This window comes from Mobula hypostoma, chromosome 3 (assembly GCF_963921235.1).
Source record: "Mobula hypostoma chromosome 3, sMobHyp1.1, whole genome shotgun sequence".
Classification (NCBI taxonomy): domain Eukaryota; kingdom Metazoa; phylum Chordata; class Chondrichthyes; order Myliobatiformes; family Myliobatidae; genus Mobula; species Mobula hypostoma.
In genome coordinates this window covers 224,411,695-224,429,582 of record NC_086099.1, presented here as the reverse complement: position 1 = coordinate 224,429,582, position 17,888 = coordinate 224,411,695, and the positions used below count along the sequence as shown (strand labels likewise).

General features: G+C 44.3%; 2 protein-coding genes across 2 annotated transcripts in view; both read left to right on the top strand.

The window, feature by feature from the left end:
- Window positions 1-1,388: 1,388 nt before the first annotated feature.
- Window positions 1,389-9,048, top strand: LOC134343786 (Y-box-binding protein 1-like; the record flags this gene model as incomplete). The annotated part of the gene is made up of 3 exons (XM_063042519.1): window positions 1,389-1,844; window positions 1,908-1,947; window positions 9,032-9,048. Coding segments are annotated over 3 exons (513 nt in total), but the record flags the coding sequence as incomplete, so codon positions are not given.
- Window positions 3,436-17,888, top strand: part of parp10 (poly(ADP-ribose) polymerase family member 10) — a 71,085-nt gene continuing 56,632 nt past the window's right edge. The window contains exon 1 of the mRNA XM_063044635.1: window positions 3,436-3,573. The gene's annotated coding sequence lies outside the window, so the exon portion shown is untranslated. The remainder of the gene's footprint in view (window positions 3,574-17,888) is intronic.

Genomic DNA, 17,888 nt, shown 5'->3' with positions numbered 1-17,888 from the left:
TGGCGGACAGAGCGTAGATGTGGCCTTTTATATATTGGTGAGACCCAACGCAGACTGGGAGACCGCTTTGCTGAACATCTACTCTCTGTCCGCCAGAGAAAGCAGGATCTCCCAGTGGCCACACATTTTAATTCCACATCCCATTCCCATTCTGACATGTCTATCCACGGCCTCCTCTACTGTAAAGATGAAGCCACACTCAGGTTGGAGGAACAACACCTTATATTCCGTCTGGGTAGCCTCCAACCTGATGGCATGAACATCGACTTCTCTAACTTCCGCTAAGGCCCCACCTCCCCCTCGTACCCCATCTGTTACTCATTTTTATGCACACATTCTTTCTCTCACTCTCCTTTTTCTCCCTCTGTCCCTCTGAATATACCTCTTGCCCATCCTCTGGGTCCCCCCCCCTTGTCTTTCTTCCCGGACCTCCTGTCCCATGATCCTCTCATATCCCTTTTGCCTATCACCTGTCCAGCTCTCAGCTCTATCCCTCCCCCTCCTGTCTTCTCCTATCATTTTGGATCTCCCCCTCCCCCTCCAACTTTCAAATCCCTTACTCACTCTTCCTTCAGTTAGTCCTGACGAAGGGTCTCGGCCTGAAACGTCGACTGCACCTCTTCCTATAGATGCTGCTTGGCCTGCTGCGTTCACCAGCAACTTTGATGTATGTTGAAGGAAAGAAACAACTGTTTTCTCACATACCTCTGAAACGAACTAAACTACTGCTAAAGACATACACAGGACAGAAAGTGCGTCCCAAAGGTAAAAATAAAGTGACAGGGACAAAACACAGCAGCTGAACCTCTGTGTACTGGAAAATGGAGGACCACCGTTGTTGGGACGTGAATGGCTCAGGAAAATCCAGTTGGATTGGCACACCATCAAGGCACTAGATGTGTCAATAAAAGAGGGCAGCTCGGCGGGGAAGATGTCCGCAGCTCTCCTCTCACCCATTGTCAACTATTACAATAACAAGGAGGAGCTAGACAGCGTCGACGGGGAGACAGATATTGCCAATAAACAGGATGATGAAGACTACCTGGAAGTAAAAGAGCAGATGTACCAGGAGAAATTGACATCTCTCAAAGGACAGCTACAGCAGTTACAGGAAGGCACTTTGCAGGAGTATCAGAAAAGGATAAAGAAACTAATCAACAATACAAGCAAGGAATATGAAATGCAGGGTTTTTCTGCAAATGGAGACAGAAAAATGGAAAGGAAATATATTAGAGAGAAGAAAGAAGCAGAGAGAGCGCAGGAGCCCCCACCTCAGATCGACCTCAGCCGCAACCACCTGACGCAGCCTGTCAACACCATGAGCGAGGGCCGAGACAGAGGGGCAACCCAAACAGCAGCAGCAGCCAGACAAACCCTAACCCTAATTCCCCAGGGAGAAGAAAGTCAGCGCAACAAAGGTTCTTGGAACAGTAAATTGGTTCAACGTACGAAATGGATATGGATTCATCAACAGGAATGATACAAAGGAAGATGTATTTGTACATCAGACTGCTATAAAAAAGAATAACCCAGGGAACTACCTCCGCAGTGTTGGAGACGGTGAAACTGTGGAGTTCGACGTAGTGGAAGACGAAAAGGGTGCCGAAGCAGCAAACGTAACTGGTCCCGGAGTTCCAGTCCAAGGAAGCCGATATGCCGCGGACAGAAATCATTATCGTCCCTGCAACCTCCGCCACCGAGGTCCGCCACGTAATTACCAACAGGACATTGAAGGTGGAGAGAAAGGAGATGGAGCAGAGACAGCAACGGATGGAGAAAACCGAGATTATCAAAGTCAGCAACATCGCCCTTCTTACAGAAGACAACGTTACCCACCTTACTTTGTTCGTCGTCTTTATGGTCGCCGCCCACAATATAGCAACCAGCCTCAGGGAGAAATTACTGAGGGTGGTGAAATAAATGAAAACCAAGTTGTTGGGGAAGAAGGTAAACCTAACAGAGGACAAAATCAATTCCATTTAAACAGAACAGCTTTTGCACAAGGTAAATCTTGAACCAATTTTTTCCTCCATTGAGAATCATACTCTTAATCCTTTGCGAGAAAATTTATTTTGCACGTACATACTTTGAATCCTCAGCCAATGTGTCTTGTTTTTCACAAAGAAGTTGGGAGACATCATCAAAACAGAGGCAAATTCTGGCAACAAACTGTAAGGTTTCTATTGTTATATTTTCACACTTGTGCTGAATGTGCATCTGAAGGAATTCTCCCTCTTGAGCCAGACAGCCAGCACTGCAAGTAATCCTTAATATCAGCAAAACTGTACTTTAACAGCAATTTAAGAACAATGGCATGAACAACAGGATCAACTGCTGCACCAAATGGTGAAAGATTACTGATAAAGTACTGATCTTTCTGTGAGTCATTGGATTGCCCTGACTTCTGAATAATTAGCAGAGACAGCAGATCTTCAACCACTTCTTTTGTTGGTGGCAAGTCATCTTTGAAGCAGACCATGGAAACTCCCTATGCTCAGAGGTCAACTTTTCATGACTTTTATATGGAAATCTGTATGAAAAAAAACAATTTATTGACAGACATTACTCAGAGGAGCAGAGAAGACCCCCCCCCCAAAAGACTTGAGTTATAATTATTATTATTACTAGACAACGGGGTGACCCATTGGGGCACCCTTTGAGAGAAGGGTAGTGCAGTCTGATGTGACCAGAATGAACATTACATTTTCCTGAATGCTATTGGTATCACTTTGCTTTGGAAACTGAAGTTGAAAACCTCAGTTTATTAAAGAAGAACGACGCATAGCAAAGCAAATATAGCTGCTCCTCATTTAATGAAGGACACTTTTGATGGCATTATTTCTGGTTTATCTGCCACCCTTGTGCCTCTTGTTGTCATTCTGGAGACGTGCAGCCCTTTCATCCCCCGTCTCTTCATCTCTTCTGCTGTTTGTTGTTTGTCTCTGATCCTGGAGACACGCATGCCTCTCCTCCTCTGTCTCTTCTTCTTTCGTCTTATTTTGTCCTGACTCTTTGATCCTGGAGCCATGCGGCCCTGGCCTCATCCGATTTTTGTTCTCTCCCTCTCCTTGCCGCTTCCTGATGACGTTTGGCATAATTTCCACGCGGCATAGTTAGGCTGACCATTTTTTTTTACCCTAATGCTGGATAGAAGATACGAAGCAGTAACGCCAAAGGATGCTGATTATTCTTGATGATGTGGCTAGCGCTCTCCTAAATGGACGTGGTATAGTCACCTCTGTCCTTTGACTGCAGCAAAGGGTTTTATGGGTGTCTTGAAGTACGTCATTACAATAAGATTTAATTATCTCTTATTGATGGGTGGCAGTTAGATCTGTCCCAATCCTGCACATGCTGATGGTAATTAGTAGAATGTGACCCCTCAAAATAAAGCTGCCCTGCCCTTTTGCTCCAGTAGGTGTCGCTGCTGAGGCTGGCCGTGCACATGCGTCGGGCTGTCGCGTCCCAATTTCCATGGTGTCGGATCAGCTCTTGGGTTAAAAGGGAGCCTGTTGATTTTGGCGAATGAGCAATTTTATACGAATATATAACCCTGAACTTTGCCTGCATTCTGTAAGTTAGCGCATTTTAATTCGATTTAGCCAAAAAAAGTGCCGCTGTAATGCACCATTCGCGCTAATTGGAGGTAACAACCAAACAGACAGACAGAGCATGAGAGTTTTAGTGGTATATAGATTACGTTACTTTGTTATAATTTTATATTATTAAGTTACTAATTAAACAGTGGGTGGGCGTTTGTATATTAAGGGTACACATACAGTATTTTAGCATTAAAAAAAGGTTGATACACTTTTTAAATAAAAGGGGAGGAGTGTACCATATAGCCTACTGTATAATATGGAACCATTTTTATGTCGTAGTATCACGTTATTGAGCATTCGCTATTGGGCGTGTATTGATCTGTATATATGTGTTCAGTTCGGTTTTAGTTAGTAAAGAACCCTGTTAACGTAGCTCCAGTCTCCAGCATTTTTGTTAATGATATTGTTGTGTAAACAGCCACACACACAACAGTTCCAATGATCCAAGAACTTGAAACCCTGTCCCCTGCACCATCTCCTCAGCCACCCATTCATCTGCGCTGTCTTCCTGTTCTGACCTTCACTAGCTCGTGGCACTGGGAGTAATCTGGAGATTACCACCTTGGAGGTCCTGCTCTTCAGACTCCTTCCTAACTCCCTAATCTTACTGCGCAGGACCTCCACCCCTCTCCTGCCTATGTCATTGGTACCAACATGTACCACGGCCTCCGGCTGCTCACCCTCCCCTTCAAGAATATTCTGCAACTGCTCAGAGACATCCTGGACCATAGCACCAGGGAGGCAACACACTATCCTGGCGTCTCTTTTGCTGCTGCAGAATCTCCTATCTGTCCCCCTAACTACTGAGTCTCCTATAATTATTGCTCCACCTGACTTCATCCTTCCTTCTGAGGCTCAGAGCTGACCACAGTGCTATTGGTCTGGCTGCTGCTGCCTGCCCAGTTAGGTCATCCCCCTCATCAGTATCCAAAAGGATATACCTGTTGCTGAGGGGAATGGCCACAGAGGGACCCTGCATTGACTTCCTTCTCCCTTTACCTCTCTCAATGTTGATCCATCTACTCCTCAAATTCTGCACTCTGGGTGTAACCACCTGCTCAAAAGTCATATCTATCAATTGCTCTGCCTCCCAGATGATCCTAAGTTCATCCATGAGCTGGAGTTGGCTGCAATTCCTGCAGGTGTAGTTATCAGGGAGATTATCAGGTTCCATGAATTCCCACATTCCACAGGAGGAGCATTCCACTGCCATATCTGCCCTCCTGCCTGCACTGTACAATGGGCAACCAAGAGCAAATCCTCTAACATGTTTCTTTGACCTCAGCCTCTTCTCGTCGAAGCCTCTTGAGTCTAAGCCTGACGTTCCTACCCTCACTGCCGGCCTGTTACCAACAATGGCTGCCCCACTTGCCCCTTCTGTACTTTTATTTATTTTGCAGTGCTCTGCTCTCAAAGCTGATTGGACCTCTGGCTCAATTGCTACCACTTCCTGTCAGGAATTTGTACTTTCTCCTCATGACCGCGTGGGTTTCCTCCCACAGTCCAAAGGCATACTGGTTGGTATGTTAATTGGTCATTGTAAACTGTCCCCTGATTAGGTTAGAGTTAAATCGGGGGATTGCTGGAAGGGTCTATTTCACAATATGTCTCAATAAATAAAAAAATAAACAACCTAGGGATGTGCTGGGGGGGGGGGCAGCTCGCAAATGCCACCACACGTTCCGATGCCAACATAAGATGGCCATCATGTTCACAGAACAACAAGCAACAAAACGCAACAGCAAAAACAAGTCCCGTTTCTCCCTTCCACGTAGACAGTCCTCCAAACCCAGGACGGGCGGACTTGTGGGCAATGGGCCTGTGACTTCCCCAGTGGACTTCAGACTCACAGAGCTATGGACCTGCACCGGGAGGTTGCTTTGTAACTTTATGCTTCTGCAAGTCCTGCCATTTACTGTACACTTTCATTTTGCATTTGACCTCCCTAAATACACGACTTTACTCTTGTTTGGATTAACCTCCACCTGCCATTTCTCTACCCAAATTTCCAATGAACCGACTGCATATCCTGCTGAATCCTTTGGTAACCTCCCTCACTATCTAGTGTCGCCTGCAAACTTGCTAATCAGTCACTACTACTCACAGGTGTCCAGTCAGAATACTCCAGCAGGATGGCACGGTAGCATGAAGGACTGCAGGATAGCAGAGCGGTTGTTAGTGCAATGCTTTACAGTGTCAACTTTAAGATCGGGGTTTAATTCTAGCTAATATCTGACCATAAGACATAGGAGTAGATTTAGGCCATTTGGCCCATCGAGTATGCTCTGCCATTTCATCAGAGCTGATCCATTTCCCTCTTAACGTCATTCTCCTGCCTTCTCCCCATAACCTTTCACGTCTACATTTGCCTGTGGCAAAGAATTCCACAGATTCTCCGCTCTTTGGCAAAAGAAATTCCTCCTCATTTCTATTCTAAAACAATGGCACTCTATTCTGAGGCTGTGTCCTAGAGAATTATACACAAGGACTCCCAAGTCCTTTTGCACCTCTGTTTTTTGTATTTTCTCTCCATTTAGAAAGTAGTTAACCCTTTCATTTCTTCTACCAAAGTGCATGACTATACACTTCCTGACACTATAAAACTATCTGCCATTTCATTGCCCATTCTCTTAAACTGTCAAAGTTCTTCTGTAGCAGCTCTATTTCCTCAAAACTATCTGCCCCTCCAGCTATCTTCACATCATCTGTAAACTTCGCAACAAAGCCATCAATTCAATCACCCAAATCATTGACATATAACATAAAAAGAATTAGTCCCAACGCAGACCCCTGTGGAACACCATTAGTTACAGGCAGCCAACCAGAAAAGGCTCCCTTTATTCCCATTCTTTACCTCCTGCCAATCGACTACTACCTTATCCATGCTAGAATTTTTCCCGTAATAACACGGGCTCATATCTTGTTAATCAGCTTCATGTGTGGCACCCTGTCAAAAGCCTTCTGAAAATCCAAGTACACAACATCAACCAGTTCTTCTTTCTCTATCCTGCATATTATTTCTTCAAAGAATTCCAACAGATTGGTCAGTCAAGATTTTCCCTTGAGGAAACCATGCTGACTGTGGCCTATTTTATCATATGCCTCCAAGTACCCTGAGATTTCACCCTTAATGATCGACTCCAACATCCTCCCAACCACTGAGGTCAGACTAACAGGCCTATAGTTTCTTTTCTTTTGCCTCTCTCCCTTCTTGAAGTGTGGAGTTACTTTTGCAATTTTCCTGTCTTCCAGAACCATTCCAGAATCTAGTGATTCTTGATAGATCATTACTAATGCCTCCATAATCTCTCTAAACACCTCTTTCAGAACCCGGGAGTGTACACCATCTGGTCCAGGTGACTTATCTACCTTCAGACCTTTCAGTTTCCCAGAACCTTTTCTCTAGTAATAGTAACTTCATGACCCCTGACACCTGGAACTCCCACTATGCTACCAGTGTCTTCCAGAGTGAAGACTGATGCAAAATAGTTATTCAGTTCATCCGCCATTTCCTTGTCCTCCATTACTACCTCTCCAGCATTGTTTTCCAGCAGTCTGATATCCATTCCTGCCTCTCTTTTGCACTCTACGTATCTGAAGAATCTTTTGGTATTCTCTTTAATAATATTGGCTAGCTTAATTTCGTTTTCCATCTTTACCTCTTAATGACTTTTTTTAGTAGTTTTCTGTTGGTTTGTAAATGCTTCCCAATCCTCTAACTTCCCACTCTATTTTATTCCCTCTCTTTGGCTTTTACGTTGGTTTTAACTTCTCTTGTTAGTCGCGGTTGTGTCATCCTGCCTTTAGAGTTCTCCTTCCTATTTAGGATGTACATATCCTGTGCCGTCTGAATCGCCTCCAGAATTTCCAGCCATTGCTGCTCTGCTGTCATCCCTGCCAGTGTTCTTTTCCAATCAATTCTGGCCAATTTGTCTCTCATGCCTCTGTAATTCCCCTTACTCCACTGTAATGCTGACACATCTGACTTCAGCTTCTCCTTCTCAAATTTCAGGGTGAATTTGATCATATTATGATCACTTGCCCATAAAGGTTCTTTTATCTTAAGCTGCCTAATCAATTCTGGTTCATTGCTCGACACCCAATCCAGAATAGCTGATCCCCAGGAGGGCTCAAACGTGAGCTGCTCTAAAAATCCATCTCGTAGGCATTCCAGAAAATCCCCTCTTGGAATACAGCACCAACTTGATTTTCTCAATCTACTTGTATATTGAAATCCCCCATGACTATTGCCCTTTTGCAGCTATATGGGACCCTGGTCAGACCCCACTTGGAGTGCTCAGTTCTGGTCGCCTCACTACAGGAAGGATGTGGAAATCATAGAAAGGGTGCAGAGGAGCTTTACAAGGATATTGCCTGGATTGGGGAGCGTGCCTTATGAAGACAGGTTGAGTGAACTCGGCCTTTTCTCCTTGGAGCGACGGCGGATGAGAGGTGACCTGATAGAGGTGTATAAGATGATGAGAGGCATTGATCGTGTGGATAGTCAGAGGCTTTTTCCCAGGGCTGAAATGGTTGCCACAAGAGGACACAGGTTTAAGGTGCTGGGGAGTGGGTACAGAGGAGATATCAGGGGAAAGTTTTTTTATGCAGAGAGTGATGAGTGTGTGGAATGGGCTGGTGGCAACAGTGGTGGAGGTGGATACGATAGGGTCTTTTTAGAGACTTTTGGATAGGTACATGGAGCTTAGAAAAATAGAGGGCTATGGGTAAGCCTAGTAATTTCTAAGGTAGGGACATGTTCGGCACAGCTTTGTGGGCTGAAGGGCCTGTATTGTGCTGTAAGTTTTCTATGTTTCTAAATCAACTTACTTCCAATATAGCTTAATCTTCTGAATCAGCCTACCATGAGGAACCTAGTCTAATGCTTTACTAAAGCCCATGTAGAGAACATCCACTATCCTATCCCTATCAGTCATCTTCATTGTCTCCTCAAAAAGCTTGTGAGACATGACCTTCTCCTGCTGACGATCAAAAGACAATAAAACACAGGAGCAGAATCATTCAGTCCATGGAGTCTGCTCCAACATTCAGTCATGGCTGATTTATTATCTCTCTCAACCCCATTCTCTTGTCTTCTCTCTGTAACCTTTGATGCCCTGACTAATCAAGAACCTGTAAACTTCCACGTTAAACATACCCAATGACTTGGCCTCCATGGCAGTCTGTGGCAGTGAGTTCCACAGCTTCACTACCCTCTGGCTGAAGAAATTCTTCCTAATCTCTGTTCTAAAGGGACATCCATAAGACACAGGAGCAGAATTAGGCCATTCTGCCCATTGAGTCTATTCTGACATTTGATCATAGCTGACTTATCCCTCTCAACACCATTCTCCTGCCTTCTCCCCATAACCTTTGACTTCCTTACTAATATGATCCTTATATTCTGAGGTTTTGCTCTCTGTTTCTAGACTCTCACACTATTTGAAACATCCTCTCCATGTCCAGTCTATCCCTAATAAAACAATGCTTGTCTAAATATTAATAAATCCTGCTCTGAGATTTTTCTCTAATAATTTCCTTCCAATGGATGTGAGACTCACTGGCCTATAATTTGTTGGATAATCCCATTTACCCTTCTAAAACAGGAAAAACATTGGCTATTTTCAGTCTTCTGGAACTTTGGCCAAGCCTCTTTCAGGATCCCGGTTCGGAGTATAAATTCTGATAGAAATGAGAACATCACCACCCGATAAAGAGTCTCCAATGCACAGAATCCAGAGGAGCTGCAGAGGGTTGTAGACTCAGCCAGCTCCAGCACAGACACGAGCCTCTCCACCGTCAAGGTGCTGCCTCAGGCAAGCAGCATCCATTATTATTGACCCTTGCCATCTGGGACAAGCGCTCTTCTCATTACTACCATCAGGAAGCAGGTACAGGAGTCTGAGGACACACATTTAACAAGTTGATTAATCTCTGGTGGTCTAGTGGTTGGGATTCAAATCACAAAAGGTTGGTTTGCAGGATGCAGCAGGCTATCAAGAAGGCAAATGGGATGTTGGACTTCATTACTAGAGGGATTGGATTTAAGAGCAGGGAGGCTATGCTGCAAATGTACAGGGTACTGGTGAGGCCGTAGCTGGAGTACTGTGTGCAGTTATGGTCCCCTTACTTGAGGAAGGATATACTGGCTTTGGAGGCAGTGCAGAGGATGTTCATCAGGTTGATTCCAGAGATGAGGGGATTAGACTATGAGGGCAGATTTTGTCACCTGGGATTGTACTCAGTGGAATTCAGAAGAATGAGAGGAGATCTGGTAGAAACATATAAAATTTTTTCCACTGAGGCAAGGGGAGAAAAAAACCAGAGGACGTGGGTTAAGGGTGAGGGGGGAAAAGTTTAAAGGGAATATTAGGGGGGGCTTCTTCACACAGAGAGTGGTGGGAGTATGGAATGAGCTGCCAGACGAGGTGGTAAATGCGGGTTCTTTTTTAACATTTAAGAATAAATTGGACAGATACATGGATGGGAGGTGTATGGAGGGATATGGTCCGTGTGTAGGTCAGTGGGACTAGGCAGAAAATAGTTCGGCACAGCCAAGAAGGGCCAAAAGGCCTGTTTCTGTGCTGTAGTTTTTCTATGGTTTCTAATTATGAAAGGGATAGATAAGATAGAGGCAGAAAAGTTGTTTCAACTGGTAGATGAGACTAGAACTAGGGGACATAGCTTCAAGATTTGGGGGAGTAGATTTAGGACGGAGATAAGGAGGAACTGCTTTTCCCAGAGAATGGTGAATCTGTGGAATTCTCTGCTCAATGAAGCAGTGGAGGCAACCTCTGTAAATATTTTTAAGACAACGTTGGATAGATTCTTGCACTGTAGGGGAATTAAAGGTTATGGGGAAAAGGCGGGTAGGTGGAGATGAGTCCATGGCCAGATCAGCCATGATCTTATCGAATGGCAGAGCAGGCTCGATGGGCCAGATGGCCGACTCCTGCTCCTATTTCTTATGTTCTTATGTTATATTCCCCTGCGGCCCAGGTTTGTTTCCTGGTCAGGGAAGAGTGTGGGGTGGTATGGTAGCACTATTACAGCGCCAGCAATCCAGGTTCAATTCCTACCACTGCCTGTACATTCTCCCCATGACTCCCACATCGCAAGGACGTATGGGATGGTAGGTTATTAGGTTACATGGGTGTAATTGGGTGGCACGGGCCTGTTGGGCCAGAAGGGCCTGTTACCTTGCTGAATCTCTTAAAAATATTAACATTTTGTGTATAGCTTCTTTTTCCTTGCCGTCAGATTTCTGAATGGTCTGTGAACCTAGGAACATTACCTTTTTGGCACTTAAAAAAAATTTTTTATCTTATAATAATGGAGTGTATGGGGAGTCCAGGGAGGGGTATCATCTCTGGCGAAGGGGCTTGTCGCATCTTTTCTGGGGCAGCTCACTCACCTTTGCTCCTCACCGGACACTCAGCTCTCACCTGTGGCCCCAACCCAACAGGCTGTTTTCCTATGGCAGCGGCCGTACCCCGGTACAACACTTTGACAGGCGGGCTAAACCAGGTGAGGGTAGTCAGTGGCCTCATACCCCAGTGAGACAGTGGCATGCCTGTTTCTAGCCCGCAAAGTCTGCTCCAGCAGACTGGGTGGATGAGATCTACAGTGAGATCCAACGGCCATGAAGGTGGTTCTGCAACGCTACGTGGAGAGAAAAGGGCATGAAAAGGCCTTTTTATGTCTTGCACTGTACTGCTGCCACAAAACAACACATTTCACAACCTATGCCAGTGATAATAAATCTGATCAGAAAGGGTTAAGTCTCCAGTATAACATAACTGATACAAATATTATCTGGTTATTATTATGTTACTTTTAAACAAGCTTGTTAACGTACAGAGATACAACACTGCAGGTGCTGGAATTTGGAATTAAAATCAAAATGCTGGAGGAACTCAGCAAAGGGTTTGTTGACATTTAGGGTTGCGAGCCAACATCAGGACTGAGAATGCAATCCCCCACCTCGTTCTCTCCATTGCTTCATTTCCACTACATCGATTGCAGAGCTGAGGCTTGCTGGCCTGAAGAAATTAAACGTCTGCAATGCAGCAAGTTAGACAAGTCATGGGCAACGAACAAGTAGACAAAATACCGTTCCCGCTGTTATCAGACACTTGAACGGACCTCTCGTACGATAAGATGGATTCAGTCTCACAATCTACCTCATAATGATCTTGCATTTTATCATTCACTTCTTCTTCTTAAGCCCATGACCTCTACTGGGGCAGAGGCCACCAACAGCAGCTCACCAGAGTGCTCTGTCTTGGGCCAGTCTTCCAGTCTTTCAAGGTGTAGCCCATCGAAGATCTTTCCGCTCTCAGGGATGAGGTCTTTAGAGCTTCAGTTGGCATTTCTGTATCTCTGGGTTTTTACGGGATGGGGTCTCCAGTCTCATGCCCAACCCTCCTCCTTTCCTAGCCCGGTTTGGGACTGTCCATGGCAGAGTTTTAGCATTTACCTGCACTGCACTTTTTCAGAAGCTTTTAATCTTTATTTTGTTTTACCTTTCTCGAGCTCAGTGCACTGAGTAATAATTTGATTTGTACGAATAGTACGCAAGACAAGCTTTTCACTGTATCTTAGTACATGTGACAATATTAAACCAATAATGTCTTTGTTCTCTCTATGTGGTGGAAGAAGTAGGTTTCTGAGACTGCTCTTGTGATTGCCATTTTGGGAACTGGTTTTCTGAACTAACTCTTGCTGGATTAAAGTAATCAAGAGAGGGCATAACAAAAGTTGTACCAATGACCGTCTAAATTAGAGATCATTTGCAAACAAGAAGTTAACACTTTGGCCAGACATGGTCCTGTGGTCCACAACAACCAAGCTGGCGTATGTTGTGGAATTGACAGTACCATGGGAAGATGGTGTTGAGGAAGCTAATGAGAGGAAAAAGACCAAGTACTCTGAGCTGGCAACTGAAGCTGCCCAGAATGGCTGGAAGACCAAGATTTTCCCTGTAGAAGTGGGATGCAGGGGATTCGTTGCTACATCTACGACCAGTCTATTGAAGAAGATGGGGGTGAGGGGTGACTCCCTCCAACAAGCAGTCAAGTCCTTGTCAAATGCAGCAGAAGAAAGCAGCACTTGGATTTGGATTAAAAGGAAAGTCAACAACTGGGCTGCAAGATGAAGACAGGAGGGTATGGAACTGAGGGGGGTGTATCTGGGATGCCAGGTAGCCCCGCTGAGGCCTCTGGAGATGTCGTGGGCTTATCAACGAAACTTCAAAGAAGGAGGGTGTCCACCTGATGACCCCAATGATGTACCTACCCTCCCTCCTTGTCACCACTCCAAGCCCACTGCCAACATCGAGAGTGCCGACTTAACATAGGGATTGAAACATCAAGTCCTAGTAGTTCTACTCTTCAATAAAGCAGACATATCAATAGTCTGTGTCCATGAACAGGAATAACCTGATCCTGGTGTCATTACTGTGAGGTAATATTGCAATCCACCAAACCCTGGTTAGACCATGTAAATGAAAACTACTTTAAAATTTATTGTGTATTTCCTGGTTCAGCTTTGAGTGTTTGCATCCAGTATGTATTCACAAATAAACGGAGACGACCCATATGTTCAAGGCCACACGAAAACACTTGATTAGAACTAACACAAATGTAATACAAAAGGAAAAACAAATCTCTGTAGCAGTAAGTAGTAGCCGTACAGAAATCAAAATAATATTTATCATCCTCTAAATGAGCTGATCTGCGGAATGCCAACAGACTTTCACACAGACTGTCCTCTCTCTGTCTGTCTAATTCTGACTTGACATACTATCTTCCAAGCACTAGCCACCAGTCATTAGCCTGACAAAACACTGCCTCACTACAGAAAGAGAATGCCCCTTTTTATACCCTTCAAAACCCCTTACCCTGCTACTTTTCCGTACATTTGTTATCTGCACCTGCACAGTGACCTTGCCTTAGAAAAAACACATCTTCCACTGTTATGGCTATAGACTTGTACTCCCCTAACTTTCTCAGAACATTGCTGTGCACTGGCTCTCTTGTACTTCCTAAAACAATCTCTCCCCAAGCTAACACTATTTTGTCTTACTGACTTCCATTTTATTTTAGACTATACCAAGGAGGAATCATGTGCAACTTTTTCCTTACAGACTACAGTTAGAATGTTGTGTTCATTTCTGGTCACTTCCAAAGTAAGGACAAATTCGACACAAATGGTAGTTTGCCTCCCAGGTGCCAGGGTCTGTGATGTTTCTGAATGCGTCCACAATATCCTGAAAGGAAGGGTGAGCAGCCAGAAGTTGTGGTAAATATGGTGCCAACAACATAAGTAGAAAAAGGGTGGAGGTCCTGAAAACAGAATACAGGGAGTTAGGAAGGAAGCTGAGAAGCTGGACCTCAAGGGTAACAATCTTGGGATTGCTGCCTGTGCCACACAACAGTGAGGATAGGAATAGAATGAGGTGGCGGATAAATGCTTGGCTGAAAAATTGGAGCAGGGGCCAGAGATTCAGATTTCTAGATAATTGGGACCTCTTCTGGGGCAAGTGTGACCTGTACAAAAGAGATGGGTTACACTTTAATCTGAGGGGAACCAATATTCTTGCAGGCAGATTTATCAGAGCTGTTGGGAGTGGTTTGAACTAATCTGGCAGGGGGACGGGAACCAGTATGATAGAGCTGAGGATGAGCCAGCAGGTTACAAGTAGATGATAGGTGTAATGAATGTAAGGAAGGACAAGCCAATGATTGTACAACTGCAGAGAGAGCAAAGAGTAAATTGTACCACAGAGGCGAAATTCAAAAGGACAAAGAATGTGGTTCTGAAAGTGCTGTATTTAAATGTGCGTAGGATTCAGAATAAGGTTGTGCAATTAGAGACTGTTCGGTATGAAGTGTGGCCATCACTGAGTCATGGCTGAAAGGCCATAGTTGGGAGCTTAATATCAAAGGATGTACTTTGTATCGAAAGGATAGGCAAGAAGGCATAGGGGATGGTGAGGCTCTGTTGGTGAGAGGTGGAATAACATCTTGAGAACGAGGTGACAGGGTCAGAGAATGATGAAACTTTGTGGGTGAAGTTAAGAAACTGCAGGGGTAGAAAAACCATTGTGGGAATCATATATAGGCCTCCAAATAGTAGCCAAGCTGTGGGGTTGAGATCGCAAAGGGAGCTGGAAAGGGCATGTAATAAAGGTAATGGCACAATTGTGATGTGTGACTTCAACATGCAAGGAGATTGGGAAAATCAGGTTAGTGTCCGATCGTAAGAAAGGGAATTTGTTGAATGCCTACGAGATGGCTTTTGAGAGCAGCTTGTGCTTGAGCCGACTTGGGGAAAGGTTATCTTAGATCAGGCATTGTGTAATAATCCAGATTTTATTAGTCAGCTTAATGTAAAGGAACTCTTAGGAGGCAGTGATCATAATATGATTGAATTCCTACTGCAATTTGAGAGGGAGAAGCACAAGTCACATGTATCAGTATCACAATGGAATAAAGGGAATTACAAAGGCATGAGAGAGGAGCTTGCCCAGGTGGATTGGAGGAGGATACTTGCAAGGATAACAGCAGAGCAGAGGTGCCTGAGGTTTCTGGGAATAGTTCACAAGGCGCAGGATATATATGTCCCACAGAGGAAGAAGTTCTCAAATGGCAGGGGTAGGCAATTGTGGTTGACAAGGGAAGTTAAGGACTGCATAATAGCCAAGGGCATATAAAGTATCAAAAGTGAGTGGAAAGTTGGATGATTGGGAAGCTTTTAAAATCCAACAAAAGGCTAATAAAAAAGCTATAAGAAGGGAAAAGATTAAATATGAGGCAAACTAGTCAATAATATAAAGCAGAATTCTATAAGTTTTTTCAGTTATATAAAAAATAGAAGGGAGGTGAGAGTTGATATTGGATCACTGGAAAATAATACTGGTGAGGTAGTAATGGGGAACAATAAAATAGCAGATGAACTTAATAAGTACTTTGCTCAGTGTTTACTGTGGAAGACGCTAGCTGTATCCCAGAGGTCCATGAGTGTCAGGGAGCAGGAGTGAGTGCCATTGCTATTACAAAGGAAAAAGAGAGGAAATTATAGGCCTCAGTGGTTGGGAAAGTGTTGGAGTCCATTATTAAAGAGAAGGTTTTGGGGTACTTGGAGACTAATGATAAAATAAGTCAAAGTCAGCATAGTTTCTGTGAAGGGAAATCTTACCTGACAAATCTGTTAGAATTCTTTGAGGAAGTAACAAGCAGAGTGGACAAAGGAGAGGCAGTGGATGTCATTTACTTAGATTTTCAGAAGATATTTGATAAGTTGCCTCACATGAGGCTGCTTAACAAGATAAAATCCTATGGTGTTATAGGAAAGATACTGGCATGGATAGAGGAATGGCTGACAAGCAGGAGGCAGCGAGGGAAATAAAGGGAGCCATTTTTGGTTGGCTGCCAGTGACTAGTGGTGTTCCTCAGGGGTCAGTATAGGGACCGCTGCTTTTCGCATTGTTTGTCAATGATTTAGATAGTGGAATTGATGGCTTTGTGGCAAAGTTTGCTGATGATACAAACTTAGGTGGAGGGGTAGATAGTGCTGAGGAAGAATTTGATTGCAGCAGGACTTAAACAAATTGGAAGAACGGGCAAAAAAGTGGCAGATGGAATATAGTGTTGGGAAATGTATGATAATGCACTTTGGTAAAAGGAACAATAATGCAGACTATTATCTAAATGCGGAGAAGGTTCAAGGGGATTTAGGAGTCCTCATACAAGACTCCCAGAAGGTTAATTTACAGTTCGAGTCTGCGGTAAAGAAGGCAAATGCAATGTTGGCATTTATTTCAAGGGGAATAGTATATAAAAACAAGGAGATTATGCCAAAGCTTTATAAGGCAGTAGTCAGACTGCACTTGGAGTATTGTCAACAGTTTTTGGCCCTTTTTCTCAGAAAGGTTGTATTGTCATTTTAGAGAGTCCAGAGGAACTTCACAAGGATGATTCCGGGAATGAAGGGTTTAACATATGAGGAGCGTTTGGCAGCTTTGGGCCTGTACTCACTGGAATTTAGAAGAATGCGGGAGGATCTCATTGAAACATATCAAATGTTGAAAGGACTAGATAAGTTGGATGTGGAGAGGATGTTTTCTCTGGTGGGGGTATCCAGAACTAGAGGGCACAGCCTCAAAATAGAGGGGCGACCTTTTAGAACAGAGGTAAGGAGGAATTTTTTGAGCCAAAGAGTGGTGAATCTGTGGAATGCTCTGCCACAGACGGCAGTGGAGGCCAAGCCCATGATATATTTAAAGTGGAAGTTGATAAATTCTTGATTAGTCAGGGCATCAAGGGATCTGGTGAGACAGCAGGTGTATGGGGTTGAATGGGGTCCTGGACCAGCCATGATGGAATAGCAGAGTGGTCTCGATGGGCTGAATGATGTAATTCTGCTGCTATGTCTTGAGGTTTTATAGAGGCAAACACATTAGGTGCATTAAGAAACTATTAGACAGGCACATGGATAAAAGAGAAATGGAGAGTTATCTGAGAGAGAAAGGTTGGATTGATCTTAGATTAGGCTAAAGGGATGGCATAACATCACGGGCTGAAGGGCCTGTACTGTGTTGTGGTGGTCTATGTTCTATGAAAGGAAGGAAGAGCATGCTTCCTTCCTGATGGTCCACTACCAGATGAACTCAACGCCTTCTATGCCCGCTTTGAAAGGGAAAATATAACTACAGTGGATTAAGTTGAAGTGGATAAATCCCCAGGACCTGACTGGGTATTTCCTCGGACCTTGAAGGAGACTAGTGTTGAAATTGCAGGGGCCCTGGCAGAAATATTTGAAATGTCGGTGTCTACAGGTGAGGTGCCGGAGGACTGGAGAGTGGCTCATGTTGTTCCGTTGTTTAAAAAAGGATCAAAAAGTAATCCGGGAAATTATAGGCCGGTAAATTTGATGTCAGTAGTGGGTAAGTTATTGGAGGCAGTACTAAGAGACAGAATCTACAAGCATTTGGATAGACAGGGACTTATTAGGGAGAGTCAACATGGCTTTGTGCGTGGTAGGTCATGTTTGACCAATCTCTTGGAGTTTTTCGACGAGGTTACCAGGAAAGTGGATGAAGGGAAGGCAGTGGATGTTGTCTACATGGACTTCAGTAAGGCCTTTGACAAGGTCCCGCATGGGAGGTTAGTTAGGAAAATTCAGTCGCTAGGTATAGATGGAGAGGTGGTAAATTGGATTAGACATTGGCTCAATGGAAGAAGCCAAAGAGTGGTAGTAGAGAATTGCTTCTCAGAGTGGAGG